We start from the raw sequence: 18,668 nt of genomic DNA, 5'->3' as shown, positions 1-18,668 counted from the left end.
TGCAATGCTTTGTGTTTTTTATCTGTGATTGGATTTGTGTAGAACACGTGTTAAAGGAGACATTTTAAATGTTTTTTACCAACTCATATGTGTAGTTTTGAGTATTTTAGCCGAGAGCTTAAATTCACTGCTGAAAAAACAAAAAAAATGTTTAGGCTTGGTTGAATCTCTGTGACTAATTGACTGATACAATTCAAGTTATTTCAGCTCAAATCTAGTTCTCATATCAGAAAGAGAGATAGGAGCTGCAATGCGCTGACTCACATGCTGCTGTTGCTCCAGTCACAACAGTCAGTCTCAAAAAAAGCTTCTTCGTGAAAGATTGTATCGACTCAACACAAGGCTTGAAAGCAATATGTTGACTTTTTGAATCCAGAAAAGATCTGACGACCTTTGATTTCCAACCGGTTCTTTAACTTTATCTCCGAGATCTATGTGAAATTAGATAATTCTCTGTGTATCAGAGCAGACTTCTTCTGTCGCTGAAACCCTGAAGTGTCGGATATCAGAAGTCTCTCATGAGGATGCATTGCGATCTTCAAAACCTTCCTTTTGTCAGGGATTCACATCTGAATATTAAACCAGTTTATTTTCAATTGTTGGAAGCCTGACTGTTGTAGCCTCACAAAAGCTCATCAGCAGCAGCTTGTGTGTATATTCTTCGGCGGTATATTCTGCGACTGTGCCCAGTGTTTTGTATTCAAAGCTACAATGAAAACATATGGCAAATGAACAAACACTCCGTGTGTTGTGCAGATCTGTGTCAGTCTGTCTCTCAGGAAGCTCCATGAGTCTGTGGAAACGGTTTCTGAGCTGCAGAGAACTGGGTTCAGCAACACTGGTATCGGCCACCTAGACTAAAAGTTTAACCCTGTGTGGGATGGGATTGATGAGAGAAGCCTGTCGGTGGATGCATCACTGGTAGAGGTTTCCCACGGTCGACCCAGTAGGCCCAAATGGGTCCTACTACAGACGAATGAGGACTCGGCCTAATGTATCTATCGGGCTATAACAGTTAAGCTGAGATAGGACCGTCCGGCTAAAGTGCATGCTTTTTCTGTGGTTTGAGAATGCACGCTTTATGGTTTGGAAGTGCACTGGAAGGGTAGTTAAATAATGCATTGCATTTAAAGTTGAAACTGGTCCAACTTCAACAATGGACCAAATTTTCACTTGTTTCTCTATTGAAATCATACTGTGAGTGGCTAGGTATTGTATGTATGCTTACTTTTGTTTTCAGATGATTGTAAAGTTGTTTGATCTGATTGCTCTATAAACCTTATTTCATATTTTCTTGGTATCAGCACAAACACATTCCTTTTATTAAAAGGTATAGTAAAGTATAGCAAAGGCCTATTGTTATTTTCCTCCAAAACAAAGAAGATCAACAGGTCCCATTTTAACGCCCCAGACCCTTTATTAACCATTGAACTCCCATGAATGGCCGATAACCCAATCTGAGTAAAATGTTGAGAGGCCTAAGGCCTCCCCACGTAATTGTTAGCAGGCTTATTTCATGCTGGAATTAGCCAAGCACGGGCCTGTAAGGGTTAGGGTCCTACAATAGGCCTCGCACCCAGCAGGCAGCTGATCCCGGCCTCTCTAGCCTACATCCTACATTAGGTCTACTCACTAAGAGGCAGCCAGTGCATAAGAAGAGAGGAAAGACAGGACTTTTCTTTTTGTTTGTCTAACACTACATTGGCATGTTCCCTGATGTTTTTAATATTAGTATTATTCTGTTCGTGACTATAGGTGAAGTAAAACATACCTGATTTTAACTGCTATACAGTATGGTAATACTTCATAACTTCATCATAAAATACCATGCATTAGGTGATTATTGCTTTTAAAGAGTCCTAAGGAGGCTTCTAGAGAAAAAATATTGCCCTCAGGTGCTATCCCTAGGAATTTGGCAAAAATAATAACATTTCATGATGTTGGCATAGATTTCTTTTTTTTTGCATGCAGTAACCTTAATAAGAAAAGAAAAAAAATGAACTTAGTAGGAAAAGTAGTACTAAAAAAGTGACAAATGCTTTGGCCTTTACTGATAGAAAGAGGTTGGCAACTATTCTACATAAATATAAAGAAATTAAAATAAATTAACGGTATCATTCATTATTATCAAATCATGTATAAACATACAACAGATAAAAAAAGAAAAGAAAATGCTGAAATAAGTAAATAAATAAATTGTATTTGTACCTCAGTAGTGGAGAGAGTATGGTCACTTGGTGCAGCAGAACATTATTATTATCATCATTATTATTACTATAATTATTACTATTGTTCCCTCTAGAAAACCAAAGGAAAAGAAAAAGAAAAACTCTTTCACTGCATTTCAGTGCATGGAGGAACCCAGTAGCTATAGGCCTACTATTGTCTTTGTCGTCATCGTCATCATGATCAGTGTCCCAGAAAATATGATGCCGTACTGTAAATGCCAGAAGGAAGCTGTGTAGTTATTGTCTCCATCCAGCACGGACAGCGAAGGGAGGAGGTGGTGAGTTTTTGAGGAAGTGCATGCGTTGATCAGTTAAATCCTTAAGTGGACAAATCTCAAGGAGAAAAAATTGTGCTATCGTCATCACCACGAACAGGCTCCAAGGGAAAAGCAAGGTGTGGGGGGTGGGGGTGTCGGCGAGAGACAGAGGGGGAGGGGCAAGGTCACGTTCAGACCAAAAATAGATTGTTTGTGACACTGCAGTTCCGTCTGTAAGGATAATGGTAATTTATGTCTGCAGTTTTGTTTGTTGTTCCATCTATGCCGGGAGCGGGGGGGCGGGTGGGGGGGGTCATGCATCTAGGGGGCCGAGGGGAGAGAAGGGGCCTTTGAAACAGGCGGACTCGTAGTGCTTGTTCAGGTAACTTTTGAGCGCGAAGGTCTTGTTGCAGCGTTTGCACTTGTAATGCTTGAAGGCCGAGTGGGTCTGCATGTGAGCGCGCAGGTTGGAGCGGTCGGCGAAGGCCTTCCCGCACTGGGCGCAGCCGAAGGGCTTCTCGCCCGTGTGAGAGCGCATGTGGCCCTGTAAAAGCCACGGCCGGCTGAACGCCTTGCCGCACACGTCGCACTTGTGCTTGAGGTCGTGCGTGAGCAGGTGCATGGCCATGGCGGGCATGGACACGTACACCTTACCGCACGTGGGACATTTCTTCGCCAGCTTGCTGTCCAGCGAGCGGTGTGTCTGTTTGTGCCGGCTCAGGTTGGAAGACGTGGCGTAGGTCTTGCCGCATTCGTTGCAGGTGTGCCTCTGGATGGCCCTGGGGCTGCTGATAGCTTTCCTCCTGGAGCGGCCGTCGGTGATGAAGAAGGCATCGACCGTGTAGCCCTCGCTCACGGCGGCGTCTCCGTTAATGTAGCCGTCGGTGGTCTCCGAGCCGGGGCTGTCGGGCGACTCGGAGTCAGGGGCCCCGTAGTCGCTGTGGATGCCGTCGTAAAGGGGGTCCGGGGAGGGCACTTTGATCCCGCCGTCGCTCTCGCCATCGTACGCAACTGGGCTGATGTAGTCGCTGATGTATCTGGCTGAGAAGGAGAAAAGAAAACGGGGTTTCACGCAGGGACACGGGGATCAAAGCCATACGCATCCAGATGAAAGTATTTCTCCCTGATGTGACATCTGTGGATAGTTTGTAGATTCGCTCCATTACAATTATCTTAAGAAGCGCAGAAGGGCGCAGGCACAAAAATCCCTCGACCAAGAGACCCACCGTTTAAATACCAGTAGGACATGAGGACACTTGATTGCACATGTCCGTCTAACAGGGACACATCGGGGGTTTGGATTAACACCAGTAAACTGTAGCAAGCAGCTGGATAGGAAGAAAAGTGTAAAATCAGATGGTCCTATTTTCTCAAGCATATACTTTGTTACAGAGATAGTAATGCAGAGATTTTGTATACTGACACAACTGCACAGTCTGAATTGGTGGAATTGAATACATGCTTACTTAGTGATGTAAATAACTACTACATAAGGATTTGATACATTTATTTATTTGATATACAGGTGGCTCATGCGGCTTTATGGTGTTTTCTTCTGCTTCTGCGTCCCATTTCAGGGCATTTATTATGAAACAGAACATAGAGACGGAGGATTGAAATGTATAATTCAAACAGGTTGTTCATTCAACCAGTAACTTGTTTCCCACCTGTCACTGTATGTTGTATGTGAAGACACCATTAAGGCCTTCCTTAAGTGCTATGATGAACACAAACGCTGACATGAAGGGCAGCACAGTTTTCCACGTGATGCATTTTTCCTTTACACCGAAAGAGCAGGAAAAGAAAGATGGCAACGCAATAGGTGAAACCAAAGATTCCAGTAAAATTCAATCCTAGGTCAGTAAATTTACATTTATTCTAAACCCAATCATCTCAAGTTATACACAGCACAGAGGCACCTAGCCTTACCGTCCTCCTTTCAGTCTAAATGTATCGCTGAAAAGTAACACATAATACTGTGGTAGGCAAAGTCCTTTAGCATGTACCTGCCCTGGAGTAATACTGCAGCAACTACAGCCACGTCCAATCGGATGCATTTAACATTCATAAGAAGTAGAAGATTCTCAACTCACAATGAGTAAAGCAGAACAGCTGTAACCAATCTGAACAACTTTAGACATACGTGATGTGTCTGCATTGGCGCAGTGTAGCACAGAACATCTCACTCTACCGCACACCTGTGGCCTGCAGTAGAGTGTGGAGCAAAACAGCCTCCAGAGTCCTGAGATAATCCAAGCAATACACTTCCCCTCAGTTCTCAAAGGTTGCAGTTTAAACACTTCCTCGGAGAAAGATAAATGCACACAGGCCGACCCTGAACTTGAAGAAAGCTGATTTAGGCTGTGAAAATGAGCGTCAGCACCACGGACAGATCCAGTGCGGCGCCGGTCGATGGCACAGTGACAGCAAGGCTGCTGAACAGGCTCAGTCACTGCAGGCAGCAGCACAGTGGCTTTTTTATAGATCAAGGGGTTTAACAGTTGCACGACAAGCCTTTTGGGCAAAGTACAGTCGCTGTAACTCATTCTAAAATGAGCTGGTTAGATGACTGCTCCCTCTAGATATTACTATATGTATCGTGGCTAAAAGGCATCAATAAACACAACCGGTGACACTACATGCATCAACAATATAGAAGATTTCATGATAACACATTCCTCCTCATCATTCAACGTGTCAAGAATTCTACAAAGCAATGTAAAAAATCGGATTTTTAACAGGGGGGGTACTTTTTTCTCCTTTGAGAAATAAATGTTACAGTCTCTCAGAGGGTCTTGGGGGTGAGATTCACCTGTGATGCCACATCTCTGCCTGCATACAATAAGTGCTATTACACATCTCCCACAGTGTCCCATCTGAATTCACGGCCCCACCACACACAACGCACAGAACACTGGTGGCGTATAAATTATTCCAAAAGCCGGCCCGTTCAAGCAGAACGTTGTTCCTAATGCGGTGTTGTGGGGCAGTGCCTGCGCGGTCCTGCTCATAGCAGCTGCATTAAGCTGTTGCCTTCAGAAGTTGGGGATGGAGACAAAGAGGTGGCCGGGGACAGGCAGCGCTGCACGCTGCTGCTGAGGTGGCAGATCGCGCGTCGAGCCAAGCAGGGCTTGTTAACCTCGCCATTATAAATACACCACTGACAGCTTTTCGCACACAGAATACACATGTTGATGTGAGAAAGCAGTTCAGTGGCTGCATCTGTACGATGGAGGCATCTCTGCTGTTGTTGTTGTTGTTTTTTGTGTGTGTAAAATCTGACACAGTTATACTGGGCGAGAAAGTTTGCAGGTTTGAGAGTAAAACGGCGGCACGGATTAATGAATCAAATAACTGCAATATGGCTGCGCGTTGCTACGACTTAGGAGTCTATTCAAAATGTAAGAAAAGGGCCAACGCAGTAACTAAGCATTAAAATACCCGACGAGACGAAGAGTTTCCTCTGATTGAAACTTATTATAGATCAACGCTTTATTTTATTTTAATTGTCGTCCTGCAGAAATCTGCTAACGCTGCAAAAATGAGACAGCCATACCTGAAGACGGAGCACACCCAAAACCCCCATGCAAAGTGTGTTGTTAAATAATATTACGATGATTTTAAAAGATAGAAAACTCTACTATGAAGGTTCACTGTGTTTTGTCACTTAATTTCCTGAATGAAAAACATCTCCACCAAACACGGCAGATACAAGCCAGTAGGTCTCATGGATGATCACACTGAGAGTGCAGCATGACACCACTTCCACTGAGCTTTGCCATTTGAAAATGATACCAGATATTAATAAACACCTCCATCTTTATCTCCTTTAGCCCTACGTAGGGGGGAAGAGTCCTAGTTGACTGAGTCAAAATCAATGAAACATGCGACACGCTGTCCCATGCTGCCAACTCAACTCCCATAACCCACCAAACGTTTAAATTCAGCCCGTTTCACACTGCTAGTAAACACAGTGGGTGGTGTGGTGGAGCAGGGGGGAGTGGTTGTTGATATTGGCATCCAGCAGGATCACTTATGTTGTAGTGGTCGTGGTAGTGCAGGACTTTGAAGCGTTTATCATCCATCTCAAAGGTAATAACTATATGTGATAACTCAGCGCTGTCTGGCCTTCTGTAATCAATAATTATAGGCTCCTTATCCACCTAAAGTGCCTCCACATCGCCCTGCAGCGAGCAACGGCACCGTTAAGGCTTCAGATACGACAGAGTAATATAACTTCTGTAGCTACATTAACTACACACGTTCTGTATAATTAGAGTTTATTGCCAGGACGCAACGGTTATTTCACCTCTCGGTGTCGCAGCTAAAGCCTCCTTTTCTGAAACAGCATAGTTACCCCTCCTCCTCCTCCTCCTCCTCCTCCTCCTCTGTCAGACCTGTTTTTTGAGACACCTGTTACTGGGAGCTGCTGTGTGCAAGCAGCATGACCTACCTTTGTCATGCAGCCGCAGGCTGAGGTCTGTCCTGTGCCGGTACACGTTCTCCAAATCTGCTCCGGCGAAATCATCTAGTTTCACCTTTTTCACCAGGAAGGACCTTGGCATGGTGGTGCGACGCTCGACACACGCTCACAAACGCAGCCGTTTCCCGACGGCCTGGCCAGCGTGCTGGTTCACCAGAAACACTCCGGAGGAAGAACGTCTCCAGGAGCAAGCGCGTGGTTATGTTTGCCTCCTTATTCTTCTGCTTTAGTCCGTGTGCAGAGAGAGAGAGAGAGAAGGGGGGTGAGGGGGGGATTCAACTTCAGCACCGGACAGCTCCCCGGCGGGGTGCGGGCGCTCCTTCCTCGCGAGCAGCCGGCAGAGGGGGGAGAGGCTCGTGAGAAAAAAATGTCAAAGGGAGAGAGAGAGGGGAAGATTTTGGAAGCAATTAAAAAAAGAAAAAAAAGAACGGTCGGACACGTTGCCCTTCCTACTTTGGCGGAGAAATAGTCCCTAATTCCCCGTTAGTGATGACTACTCGGGTCGGTAAAAAAGGAAGAGGAAAAAACCCCCCACAACAACATTCCCCGTGGGTGAATTGATCAACAGCGTCCCTTCTTTCTGCTTCTGTATGCCTCGCTTCTCTCTCTCTCTCTCTCTCTCTCTCCGCAGCGTCCGCGAGGTGTTCCACTGACTGTGCGCCTCGCGATCAGCTGTTGCCATTTATACGGCGCAGAGAGAGAGAGAGAGAGAGGGAGAGAGAGAGGGAGAGGGAGAGGGCGCACGGCAGCGGAGGGGTGGATAGGCACACACACACACACACACACACACACACACACACACACACGGGTAGAGGGAGTGCTTAATTTAATCCATCCCACATCCCCGGGGAGCGGCGACTGGCCCGGATGATTTATTGAAGCTGTTATCACCCCCCTCTTTCTCTTTCTTCCACTGTCTTTCATTCCACTTCTCCCCCCCCCCCCCCCCCCCCCCCCCCCCCCCTCCCCTATCTCTTTATTTAATGACCGTGCGCGTGTGAGTCGCTGTGTGTGTGAGCAGAGTCGCCATTTTTGGGGAGATATGCATTGAAGTAATTCTTTTTTGGGGGGGGGTGGGTAGTTTGTTTTTCAGCACTTATTGACTTGCCTCAGTTATCATGTACCATTGATTTTAAGCATTTCCTCTTGGCTTTATTTTAGTCTAAATGTTGTTTTTTCTTCCCTTGTCTTTTATCGCCTGCTAAGCATATTGTGTCCTTGCTTTGCTCCACGGTGACATGGATTGTATGGACGGATAGTGGATATCATGCTGAGAGCCTCTAATTATCATTAATGTGGCCCCAAAGGCAAACGGGTGTAGACCGAATGGAGTGTTTAACAGTGACTGCTGGATTAAAATAGAAGTAGCGTAATATCCGCTTTGGGGTCACATTCAGTTCACCGGCGAGTTTAATCATTTCAAGCATTCTTGAAAGTAATGACAACAGTGATTTGAGAGACGAATCAACCATCAGCTGTAGACTCTCATTCCCAAATAATATCTCTTCTAAAGAAATTTGAAAAATATGAAGAAATAAGAAAAATCCACAACTTTGTTTGTAAAGTTTGATGTTTATGTGACCCGTACAAGAGATATGGGCAACTCTCCCTGTAGGGGATCTGGGAGTTTGTCCTATCAACTCATCAGCAGACTGTTTTGGAGCTAATCAGATCTGTTGTTGCAGAAACTTGCTGAATTTGATAAGTGGATTTTCATTACCTTGACTTGGATAAGGATTCAGGATGTGTGGAAAGGAGATATTGTAGGAAAATAACTTTAACTTGAAATGTTGATGAAAAACAAAACATCGAAACCCCCTTCTCTCTTTTTTTTTCTTGCAGTGATTACATTGAAAGTTATCAAAAGATTTACATTCAAAGATTGTCAGTGTGTGTGGCAGTAAAAGTATTCATGAATTAGATTAGAATCATTTTGAATATTTAGACAAACAATTTTCGTAAAAAGGAAATTTGGTCACATTTTCTGTTTTTAGTCGGTGATTCAAACAGCAGTGTAAGAAAAAGGATATTTTGTGTTAAACAGGTTACAGACGGGTGATTTTCCTTTCATAGCTGACTGTGAAGATGAGAAGTGTTTTGTTGATTATGTACCAACTGAGGCATCTGGGTCATTTGAGCGTGATGCATCTGAGGGACGGATCTTTTTCTACTCTGTGTGTACTTATTGATTACAGACCATATGACTTGCACAATATGCATGTGTGTAAACATGACTCATGACTGACTGATCCTGTTTGTGTATGTGTGTGTGTATTTTGTGATACCCGTCCATCTGTTGTCCTTAATAAGGGAAGAACAGATGAGTTCCATCACCTGGAGACTGGCTCAGGGACGTCCAATTACCCTGATCCAGTAACCCCCCCCTCCTTCCTCCCCCCATCCACATCGTATCAGCTTGAGGATGTAGGAGTAGTTTATAACAATGGAAGGGAGAATATTTCACTGCAGCTCACATGACTGTACATTGCAGCCTAAAGTGGAAAGCTGAGTGTTCTCTTCTTGGTGTTATCTTTGCGCTTTGCTCACGGCACCTCCCTTTATTTTTAATTTCGTCAACAGGCCTGGCGAGCAACTCAAAAAAGGTTTGCAATTTGAAGATTTGCTTCTATTATTTAATCTGGTCAAATTGTTGAAGTTTAACTGAATAAAAAAAGCAACCTATCTTTTTTAAGTATTCTTAAAAGTGACATTAAAATGTAGCTCTTTGCTTTTTATCACAGATATAGTAGTTCTGGTTTTGAACAAATAATAACTGCTTAAGTATTTATATATCATTGTACTCCTTACAATGATTGAAGCTGAAGTCACTCCCACTATGTACATCGTCATCAAAGAGACCTTTTAAAGCTAAATTCAATTGAATTGAGGATGTAACACCTTGCTGCAAGGACTCTTCCACAGGGCTTGTATCAATGAACACGATGCAAGAAATATGTTTCATGGGAGTGTGGGAGAAATGTATCCTGTGTGTGTGTGTGTGTGTGTGTGTGTGTGTGTGTGTGTGTGTGTGTGTGTGTGTGTGTGTGAGAGAGACGCTGCCGTGAGGTTAGCTGTGATAGATGTCCTGTTTAGTTTAATTGATGCTGTGCCGTGTTGAAGGCCGACGCGTGTTGTACACCGAACACGGAGCCGCTGCCCAGCTGGTCTCTGTGTGTGTGTGTGTGTGTGTGTGTGGGGGGGGGGGGGGGGTAAAGGGCATTGTTCATGTGACAGACAGGCATCTGCTGCTTTACTCCACAAAATGAACATATGCACAAACAAATGTCTGACGGTCACGAGTCACACATTAAGCCTGACCACAGACCACAGACTTAAAGAACTGCAATATTTAAATGTTTTCTAACACAATGGAACAAATCAGAAACTGAATTTATATGTGATCCGGATTAAATTAGTTTATTAGAGGGTCATAATTGAATCGGTCGTCTGGCTCCACAAGTTCGTCATGATTTCTTTCTCACCACTCGCGTGGTACATGTGTGAGCAAACGCAGGTCATTCTTGTGTCCACGACCTGAAATTGTTTCCTCACTTAAAGCACAATGTTTCATCAAGGTGCATCAAAACTCCAAATATATTCAGTTTTGTTGCCTTTGATTTTGTCTTTTCTGAAGGTTAGCCTGGTTCTGTTCTGTCCTAAAGCTGTTCTGTCGCAGTAACGCTAAATATTGCTGAGCAGCTCTTCTCATCAGTCACGCACACACACACACACACACACACACACACACACACCTAGACACACAAAGACATATACACACACATACACGCACGCACACTTGCAGACACATGCAGAAGTGCTGGGCTAGGGGAGAAATGTGGCCTGTTTCTTTGCCGTTTTTGATGACTTCGGCTGTACTGGTGAAACAGAATGCAGCGTTCATTTGCACAGGATACAGTGTCCCAAAACAGAGGAAAGGAGACACAAAATACACACTGCTGCTGCCTTTACATCGTGATTATCTTATCTTGATAGTGGATGTCTAAGTTGTTTTCATTCACACTTTTAAGAAGGTGAATAATCTGATCTACTGTCGGGTAAACGTCAGCAAGCATGGGCAAAAAACGACAACATCTCCACCAGAGCTCGCTTACTCTGGAGCTTTCAACAGCATCACACCGTCGTTGACTGGTGAAGGTTGTCATGGTTGTGTAGTTTAAAAAAAAAGTACTTTAATATTAATATTATTACTGTCATTGGTCGATCCAGAGAGCATGCTGTGTTGTGAAACAAGTCATTACAGCCTGATTTAAAGAACAAACATAATGCTTTATTAGGTAATTAATCTGAAAGAAATTGCTTTGTCCTTAGGAAGTGATGAGCTCCAGTTAAGAATGTAAAATGCATTTAATTAATGTGCACAATTGATCCATGACAAAAGATTTCACCGTTTGTAAAGTGGGATGTAGATTAATTCCCCTGGCATTTATTAAGAAGTGAACATCACACACATTCACACAAACAAACAAACAAACAAACCCCCCTGAAGCACAACTAAACAGCAGGTCTAGTCGACCCACAATGCCATGCTGTAGATATTCCTCCTGCCCCTCTATCGTGGGGTAATTGTGTGAATCAAGAGAGATTGCATTTACTCCGACAGCTGAGTGGCGAGCTGGCAAGGTAACAAATGGCCTGATAACCAGCACTACTCTGATCCCCTCAACGCAGAAATAAAAAACAAAAAAACGATTACCTGCTTCAGACAGACCTATCCTGTGATGTCACATGTGATAAGGAGAGACATCTTTCGGGAGCACAGATAAGTGAAGAGGTGGGACGGAAGGAAAGGAGGAAAGATGGGCGAGAGGGCCAGGGATGAAGTGAGTAAAAGGGTTATGGAAATGTTCCAGTTGAGATTTCTATTTGTTTTACAGATTGCGCCACTTATTCCGAGATGTCACGGCATAGAAGTTATAGATGGAAGATGAGACACTTTGGCCAATATTTAAGAGGGTAAATTGTCGAGAAAGGTCAGAACAATCAATTGTACCCATGACTTTTAACAAGACCCTAAAGAACGTATAATTAATTCAATATTCCTTTTATTTTCTATCCACACTGTCTCTCTGTGTATCTGTAAATAGCAAGATCAAGCCATCAAACATTGAGCAAAAAATCACATATTTGCACACACACATACACAACGTGTCTGCAGTGTATGAAAATGCAAGCTTTGGCTTTGAAACCGGCATCACTTATTTAACTTGCATTCATGTAACGTACAAAGGCAGTGACTGCAGCATCAGGTTGATGTTTTCAGGTTTTGTTTGTTCCACGACTGGATCACATGACTACAAAGCTCGGGTGAGTTTGTGCTGCAGCCGACAGTTCATGTGAAATCATGCCAGGTGGGTCATTACATCTCGCACATAAGCCATGATTAGTATTCTTTAAAATAAGAAATAAATTACTACCAGCAGGTGTCAAACTGATGAACCCACAACTTTTCAGCACATAGTTTTGTTTTTGATGTGGCCCACAATTTGGGTGGCACGGCTGATGGATGTTGTCACACTTCTATGTGTCCTTCTTGAGCGCTTGGAAGAACGTAAGAAGAAGAAGAAGGTATTTTGTTTTGCCAACTTAAAAGATAATAATAGGTCTACGGTCATAGAATGGATCACTGCAGGTTGAAATATATATGCAGAGGACTAATGAAACATGTGAATCCTGCACTTGTTGGAGTAACTTCTACCCAATCATCTGAACGGTAAACGGCTCCAACCCCTCGTTTGTTGTTGGAAAATGGATCAGATCTATTTTTTATGGAAAATCAGAAGACAGCATTGTGCAAGAACCTCCTCAGAGGATTCAGAGATTCCGCGCCCTTCTTCCCCTCCCTACTCATCCTCCTCCACCTCCACCTCCTCCTCCACCTTCTCTTTCTCTCTGTTTCCAATATCATCAGAGGTTTCTTTCTTTCATTCCATCCACACCACAATTGGGGCTCCAATATTTTTATTGGGTTTTTTTTCTCACGCACAGACAATCTGTCAGACACACACATGAACTCACACACACACATGTGCATGCTCCCATGATTACAGATACACACAACCAGCCTGCAGGGAATGTGCACGACAGTAATTTGCGCTCACACACATGCCCGTGTGAATGTACCCCTGAGGCAGTGCCGTAGCATCCGCGGCCTCCTGATGTCTCATCAGCAGGACAACACATTACTATTCTAACACTACTGTTCAAATGTTCTCATGTTTGGTCAATACTGCTAAATCAACTTTATATGCCTCCAGAGGGCAAAGCGTTTACGGACACACTTCTGTTGTGAAGAAACAAAATGAACTTGGAATGAACCCATTACGTGATAATATATTTTATCATCCCACTGTAATGTGATTTTTCGAAATACATTAGGCCTTTGCCCATGTTGTGAGAATATTCGTAAGTTGTCTCGACTTTACGAAGCCGTGCACACAGAACCCTCTGAGGCACACCGTGCCGTTGTGTTTAACTTGGCTGCTGAATTTGGAGTGGCAGACGTTCCCCGAGACAAAGACATGACGTATAGAGTATGCACAGCCTCAGAAACGGTGTAAAAAATACGCTTTGACAGGAAACGCGCTCAGGAAAAACAAGACTTTACATCAATGAGTTGGTGAAACCAATGAGGAGTTCAACTGCTGCGGTTAGTGTAGAGTGAGGACATGTTTCTAATTCTGGGAGGCAGTACAATTTGTCCCTTGGGTTTCCCCCAGTGTTTGCAGTGTCGTATGAAAATGTTAATGCACTTGTGCGTTTTGTGTGGCGGTGACCTTTTATGCATCACGAGGATAGCTCCACTGTGCACAGGAACCTTACAGTGGGAAGTAAATGACGTTTATGTTTCTCTAATGAATGATAAGAAACCATCCTGTTGCTCCCCACCTTTTCCTCTATGCCGAACATCTTTCCCTCCATATTGGAAAGAATGGCTCCTTTTTCTCTCTCAAGCATGTGCTGTTTGTCAATTACAAAGCACTGATTTTGATACAGACATTTGGAAATACATGTTTAAAAAAAGGATAGAAGGATAAACTAAACTCCAAACGATGTGCATCATTTTAGTTCTCGCCTTTTTTTCACAATATATAATTTGATAGAGAATGTATTTGTTATCTCTTGTCACCACTTGAACTTGGAGCTCCACTTTCAACCGCCACTTTCTGTGCAGACTTTTATGCAAGTCTGTGTTCCATTTTAAGATAGTGCTAATTATAATATGACCATATGATCATCCATATGGTCCATTATAATTGCATCTCTTCTCATCTGCCATTGCACAATGTTAATAAACCACAGCTTTCTGTGTATTTATTTTTGTTCTCAGTTCTCTTTCCACGAGTCAGAGGAAGAATCTGATAATCAAATAATGATATCACATGGACTCAATCCATTGCCCCATTCTTACTCACTTCTTATCATCTATTTGCCAACTTCTCTATTATTGTCTTTTGGACTCTGCTTGTTTAATTGTTTACTTATTTCTTTCTTTCTCTTTCTCTCTAAAGATGCAGGTTTCTTGCCAAGACGTCCCTGTCTTCCCCAAGAATCCCTGTCTTCACTGTGCATTGATGCCAGAAACCTGCATAGATCAATTAAAAGTGTATTATTTCACAGTAACTTCGCCGTTGCAACACTGTACTGAAAGCTCCTTTGTCCAAAACATCTTTAAGGGATATTTTTTCATTATATTTTTAAATATATTTTAATACCTATTTTTTTTATAGTAACATATGTGCGTTCCTTTCTGCATACAAAAACAGACGTAGAAACAACATTTAATTGCACTTACTTCCAGGACTCTGAACAGTAGTTCTAAGCTGGTGTTCATCAATAGTCTCCTGTAAAAACCATGAATTGTTAAAGCTCTTTCAGATAGAGCTGTTAAAGCTATTTTACCACAGATTAACACCTGATTTACGTAGCATTGTGATACATTACAAACAGCAGTAGAGAAATTGTAGAGCTGACACCAATACCACAAAAAAAAAGTTTTAATTTATGTGGTAATTATTATGACATTTACAACTTAATAGGCCTCAAATGTATTCAACAAATTACACTTAAAATGGAGCCGTAAGTTACTGACTACACTATAACGTTATTTCCCATGCACTACAGGGATAGAATGTGCATATGTATCCGGTAAAGCTTAATGAGCACTACTTTAAATACAGCAGCTGTAGAAACGTAGCACTGCATGCCAGACAGAGGCTGGGTACCAGTTGGTTTGTACTAAAATATTAGTGTTAGCAGTAATTAGCAGTAGCTGGCGATAAAACCACTATATCTACCTATTTATTTATTTAGCTGTAGCCCCAGGCACAAGTAAACTGGTGCCCTGTCAGCTACATCAGCCGGTGAAAATGCCCCTCTGGGTGTGTGTGTGTGTGTGTGTGAGTGTGTGTCTGTGTCTGATAATTTATCACTACAAGAGACAGAAGCAGAGCTAATGCAGACCAGAGCAATAATAACTCTCCTCTACATAATTCTCTCTCACTCTCAGTCGCTTTGCTGTCCTTCTCTCTCCCTCCCTCCCTCCCTCCCTCCCTTTCCCTCTGCGTCTGTCGCTACCTCTCTCTTTCTCCCTCTCTCTCTCTCTCTCTCTCTCTCTCTCTCCTCTCGGTCGGTGAAGATGGATCACTCTGTGTCTGTCAGCAGTAGTATCACAGAATGAGAATGTATTGTCTGCTGTCTCAGATAATAAATGCTCCTATCTACGCTACTGTTCCCGGTCATAATAGATGGCCCCGCATCTACACAGCTTCTGTTTATGAGATTATCACAGCCCTCTGCCGTCCCCCAAGTCCCCGACGGGAGGGATGGAGAAATTACTTTATCGCTAGGGGGGCCCCCCGAAAAGTTATCATTTGAGAGGAATTCGTCGAGAGAGAGCTTTGCGAATTGGCAGTTACTGCTACTTCTGCCGTGGCGACGCACACACTCGAATTGTGAGCACAGAAGAAGGATGGAGGTTAAATTGTTCTGTGATTGCCCCTTTTATGCTGCTTGAATCTGTGGTGTGTTATTGAGAGAGGCCACCTGAAGCAGGGGATTAGCATCAAAACTAACTCCCCCCCGCCTGCACGGTTCATTGACATTCATCATTTAGTTTTTTTGTCTTGTTTTGATTTCTGTGGCCATGTACTTACAGCATGTGTAGGATCACATGTAGATATTACACTTTTCTAACCACTCATTCAAATTAGCGCCGGCCAAGTGTTGAATGAAGGTCCAGACAGCAAAGGGAATTGGTCACAGTCACTGGTCACTGTAGGACACGGTTGCCAGTCATTAGAAAGTATGTGTGTGTTTTCATATGTGTGTCTGACATTTATAACTGCTGGTCACTGAGGGAGTCTGTCGACACTTGACCCCCGTCTTGACCAGCTGACCCAGGCCCGACCTCTCTGTCTGGCTCCGGTAGAGCAGAGCAGAGGGTCTTATTGGCCCAAGCTGCTGACTGATGGTTCGTCTCTCTTCTCTTGGCTAAAAGCCTTGACCTGTGTCTGACCACAACAGGACAGAGCAGGATGAGCCAACGGGGGCGGTTCAACACGACCGTCGTGTTCAGATATCAGGCACTTGGTGCATATGTGAACCGGCGATATATATACAGCTAATTTGCTGGTCATTTTTCTGTTTATGTCTGCCTGCAAGTGCGATAATTGGCTTTTCACATTAATTTCCATTTAAAACATTTTAGAAATAATCATATGTTTAAATCACAAAGCAAAAACTTTTTGGGATTTCATGATCACTGACATGAATAATAAGCAGTAACCACATCGTGTTATGTATTAAAGGGATTCTGAGCTGAGTACTGACCAATCCTCATACCTCCTGACCGGTGGCTCTAATTGGCCCAAGACCTGAGCAAGGGCTTTAATTGGCTGTTGGCCCTGTCCGCAGGAGCAGAAGGGACAGTTGGCTCAAAGCCGTGCCGCCTGCTCTGCTGCACATGGATAATTAATCTCAACCACTGTACAGTTTTTCCTGACTTTCATCTTCACGTATAGAGCAAAGTACGTCCATTTAAGAAAAAAAAAAATGTGTACATGTTACTTCTGCAAAGGTGTTACGAAATACAAGAGATAACATGAATAACTTCACTCCAAAGCTAGAAGCCAGGGAAGCCTCGACCTCATCTTGATATGATATGGTGGCCTTTCTATGAATAAAGCTCCAATGTGAAATGTTAAAGTTACATTGACGTTTGATTTACAAAGGTGATCTGTGCTGCTTCTGCTTCTGGCTTCCTGTCATAATGACAGTGGATTGAGCAAACAGGGAGAAGACATTTCTATTCTGACAAAAATAACTTGTGTTATTTGTGTAACTAATGTTTTAATATCCATAACGCATGATCTTGTTACATATAAATTGGTAATACAACATGAACAAGCACAACTAGTATTGTACTGAACTGCTCTAAGGCACAAAATAACCTGTTAAAAGCTTTTTTCTAGTAGAGGGCTGCTTAAAAGCTACCAGTATTTGATGCAGTCGTGGACAGAGTGACGTCACCATTGCTTTTACCATGAGATGAGAACTTCCCAGTGCTTTCCACCTAACTGGGAATTGTTCACAGGCATGCAGAGATTTCATTGATAAATGAACCATTTTTAGTTTTAGTTTTATTCCTGTGAGGATGTCAGTCTGCGTCTGCAACGACAAATGAAAAGTATATAGCAGAAAACAGGTTATAAAGTAACATTCACAATGCAAGACATCTACCATTTAATACTGTTTAAATGCTGGAGATCAACTGGTCTACACAGAAAGGGGTAGATATACAGTACCTGCACTGTAAGTGTCAAAGTAAACTGGCACAATGTGGGAAAACAACTGCTGTACAAAGTTTGTCAGGTTGCAGATGTAGTTAGCAACTGTGGAGATATTTGGATAGCTACACTCATTAACGCGTTGTCTCCCTTATCACATTCTCCAGATGGAGGCACTACGTCGAGAGGAAGGAATTCATCTGTTAATTATGATACGTTGTCCCATTAACAGATCCGGCAAGTTTACTTACAATGGAGTCCATCGTGTATTTTTCTCGGGACTAATTGTTTCCCTTGTGTGAGGTTTGTTTCTACACTGTGAATTCACTCATTGATTTTAAGAGCTAATTGGCCAACTGTTCACATTAAGCACATGACGGATTCCCCAATAACTGAAAAGAAATCCCAAACTCTCAATACTTGATCAGCCAAAACAAACCTTTGCAAAGTGTTGTCCTGTAAAGAGATACATGTGAGCTAATATATCGTTGACCCTGACGCCACTTAGATACCGAGCTGAAATTTCCATTAATTTAACTGTTTATTTTTGTTTTCTCCTGAAGTGGTCTTTATTTTTGTCATTGTCAGTCCAGAAAGTTTTTAAATTTTTACGATTTTAAATTACGACCTTGATTATGACCAATTATTCATGATATGCTTGTGCTCTTCAATTTTCCCCTCAGCAGTTCAAAGTCTATTCTTCCCCTTTTTCAGTATCTGTTTCTCATTTGTATCTTCTAATGCAATCTACACATGGCATTGTTAGGATTTATAGTGAGGAACCATAATTGACAACAAAGTTAAAACACCCGGCCAAACTATCTTAGACTGTGAGGGGCAGAATGATCCAACATGGACGTAATGCAGAAGGCTTCTCGGCTGAAGATACGATGTG

The 18,668-nt window shown here is 42.9% G+C and overlaps 1 protein-coding gene across 1 annotated transcript; it reads right to left on the bottom strand.

Moving 5' to 3' along the window:
• Positions 1-1,950: 1,950 nt before the first annotated feature.
• Positions 1,951-7,634, bottom strand: LOC120810959 (transcriptional repressor scratch 1-like). The gene is made up of 2 exons (XM_040165997.2): positions 6,939-7,634; positions 1,951-3,526 (listed from the first exon to the last, which is right to left on the bottom strand). The coding sequence occupies exons 1-2, from the start codon at positions 7,048-7,050 to the stop codon at positions 2,799-2,801; spliced, it is 840 nt and encodes a 279-aa protein (XP_040021931.2). The 5' UTR covers positions 7,051-7,634; the 3' UTR covers positions 1,951-2,798.
• Positions 7,635-18,668: the final 11,034 nt, after the last annotated feature.

Source organism: Gasterosteus aculeatus, chromosome 20 (genome assembly GCF_964276395.1).
Source record: "Gasterosteus aculeatus chromosome 20, fGasAcu3.hap1.1, whole genome shotgun sequence".
Classification (NCBI taxonomy): domain Eukaryota; kingdom Metazoa; phylum Chordata; class Actinopteri; order Perciformes; family Gasterosteidae; genus Gasterosteus; species Gasterosteus aculeatus.
Note: the sequence above shows the minus strand (reverse complement) of the source record. Positions and strands in the feature narration are given on the sequence as shown.

What these genes read in the sequence shown, in the direction of transcription:
- LOC120810959 (XM_040165997.2), bottom strand. Translation starts at nt 7,050, where the DNA reads ATGCCAAGGTCCTTCCTGGTGAAAAAGGTGAAACTAGATGATTTCGCC. An exon ending in CCTGCGGCTGCATGACAAAG is followed by an intron (nt 3,527 to 6,938) that starts GTAGGTCATGCT and finishes TCTCCTTCTCAG; the next exon opens with CCAGATACATCAGCGACTAC.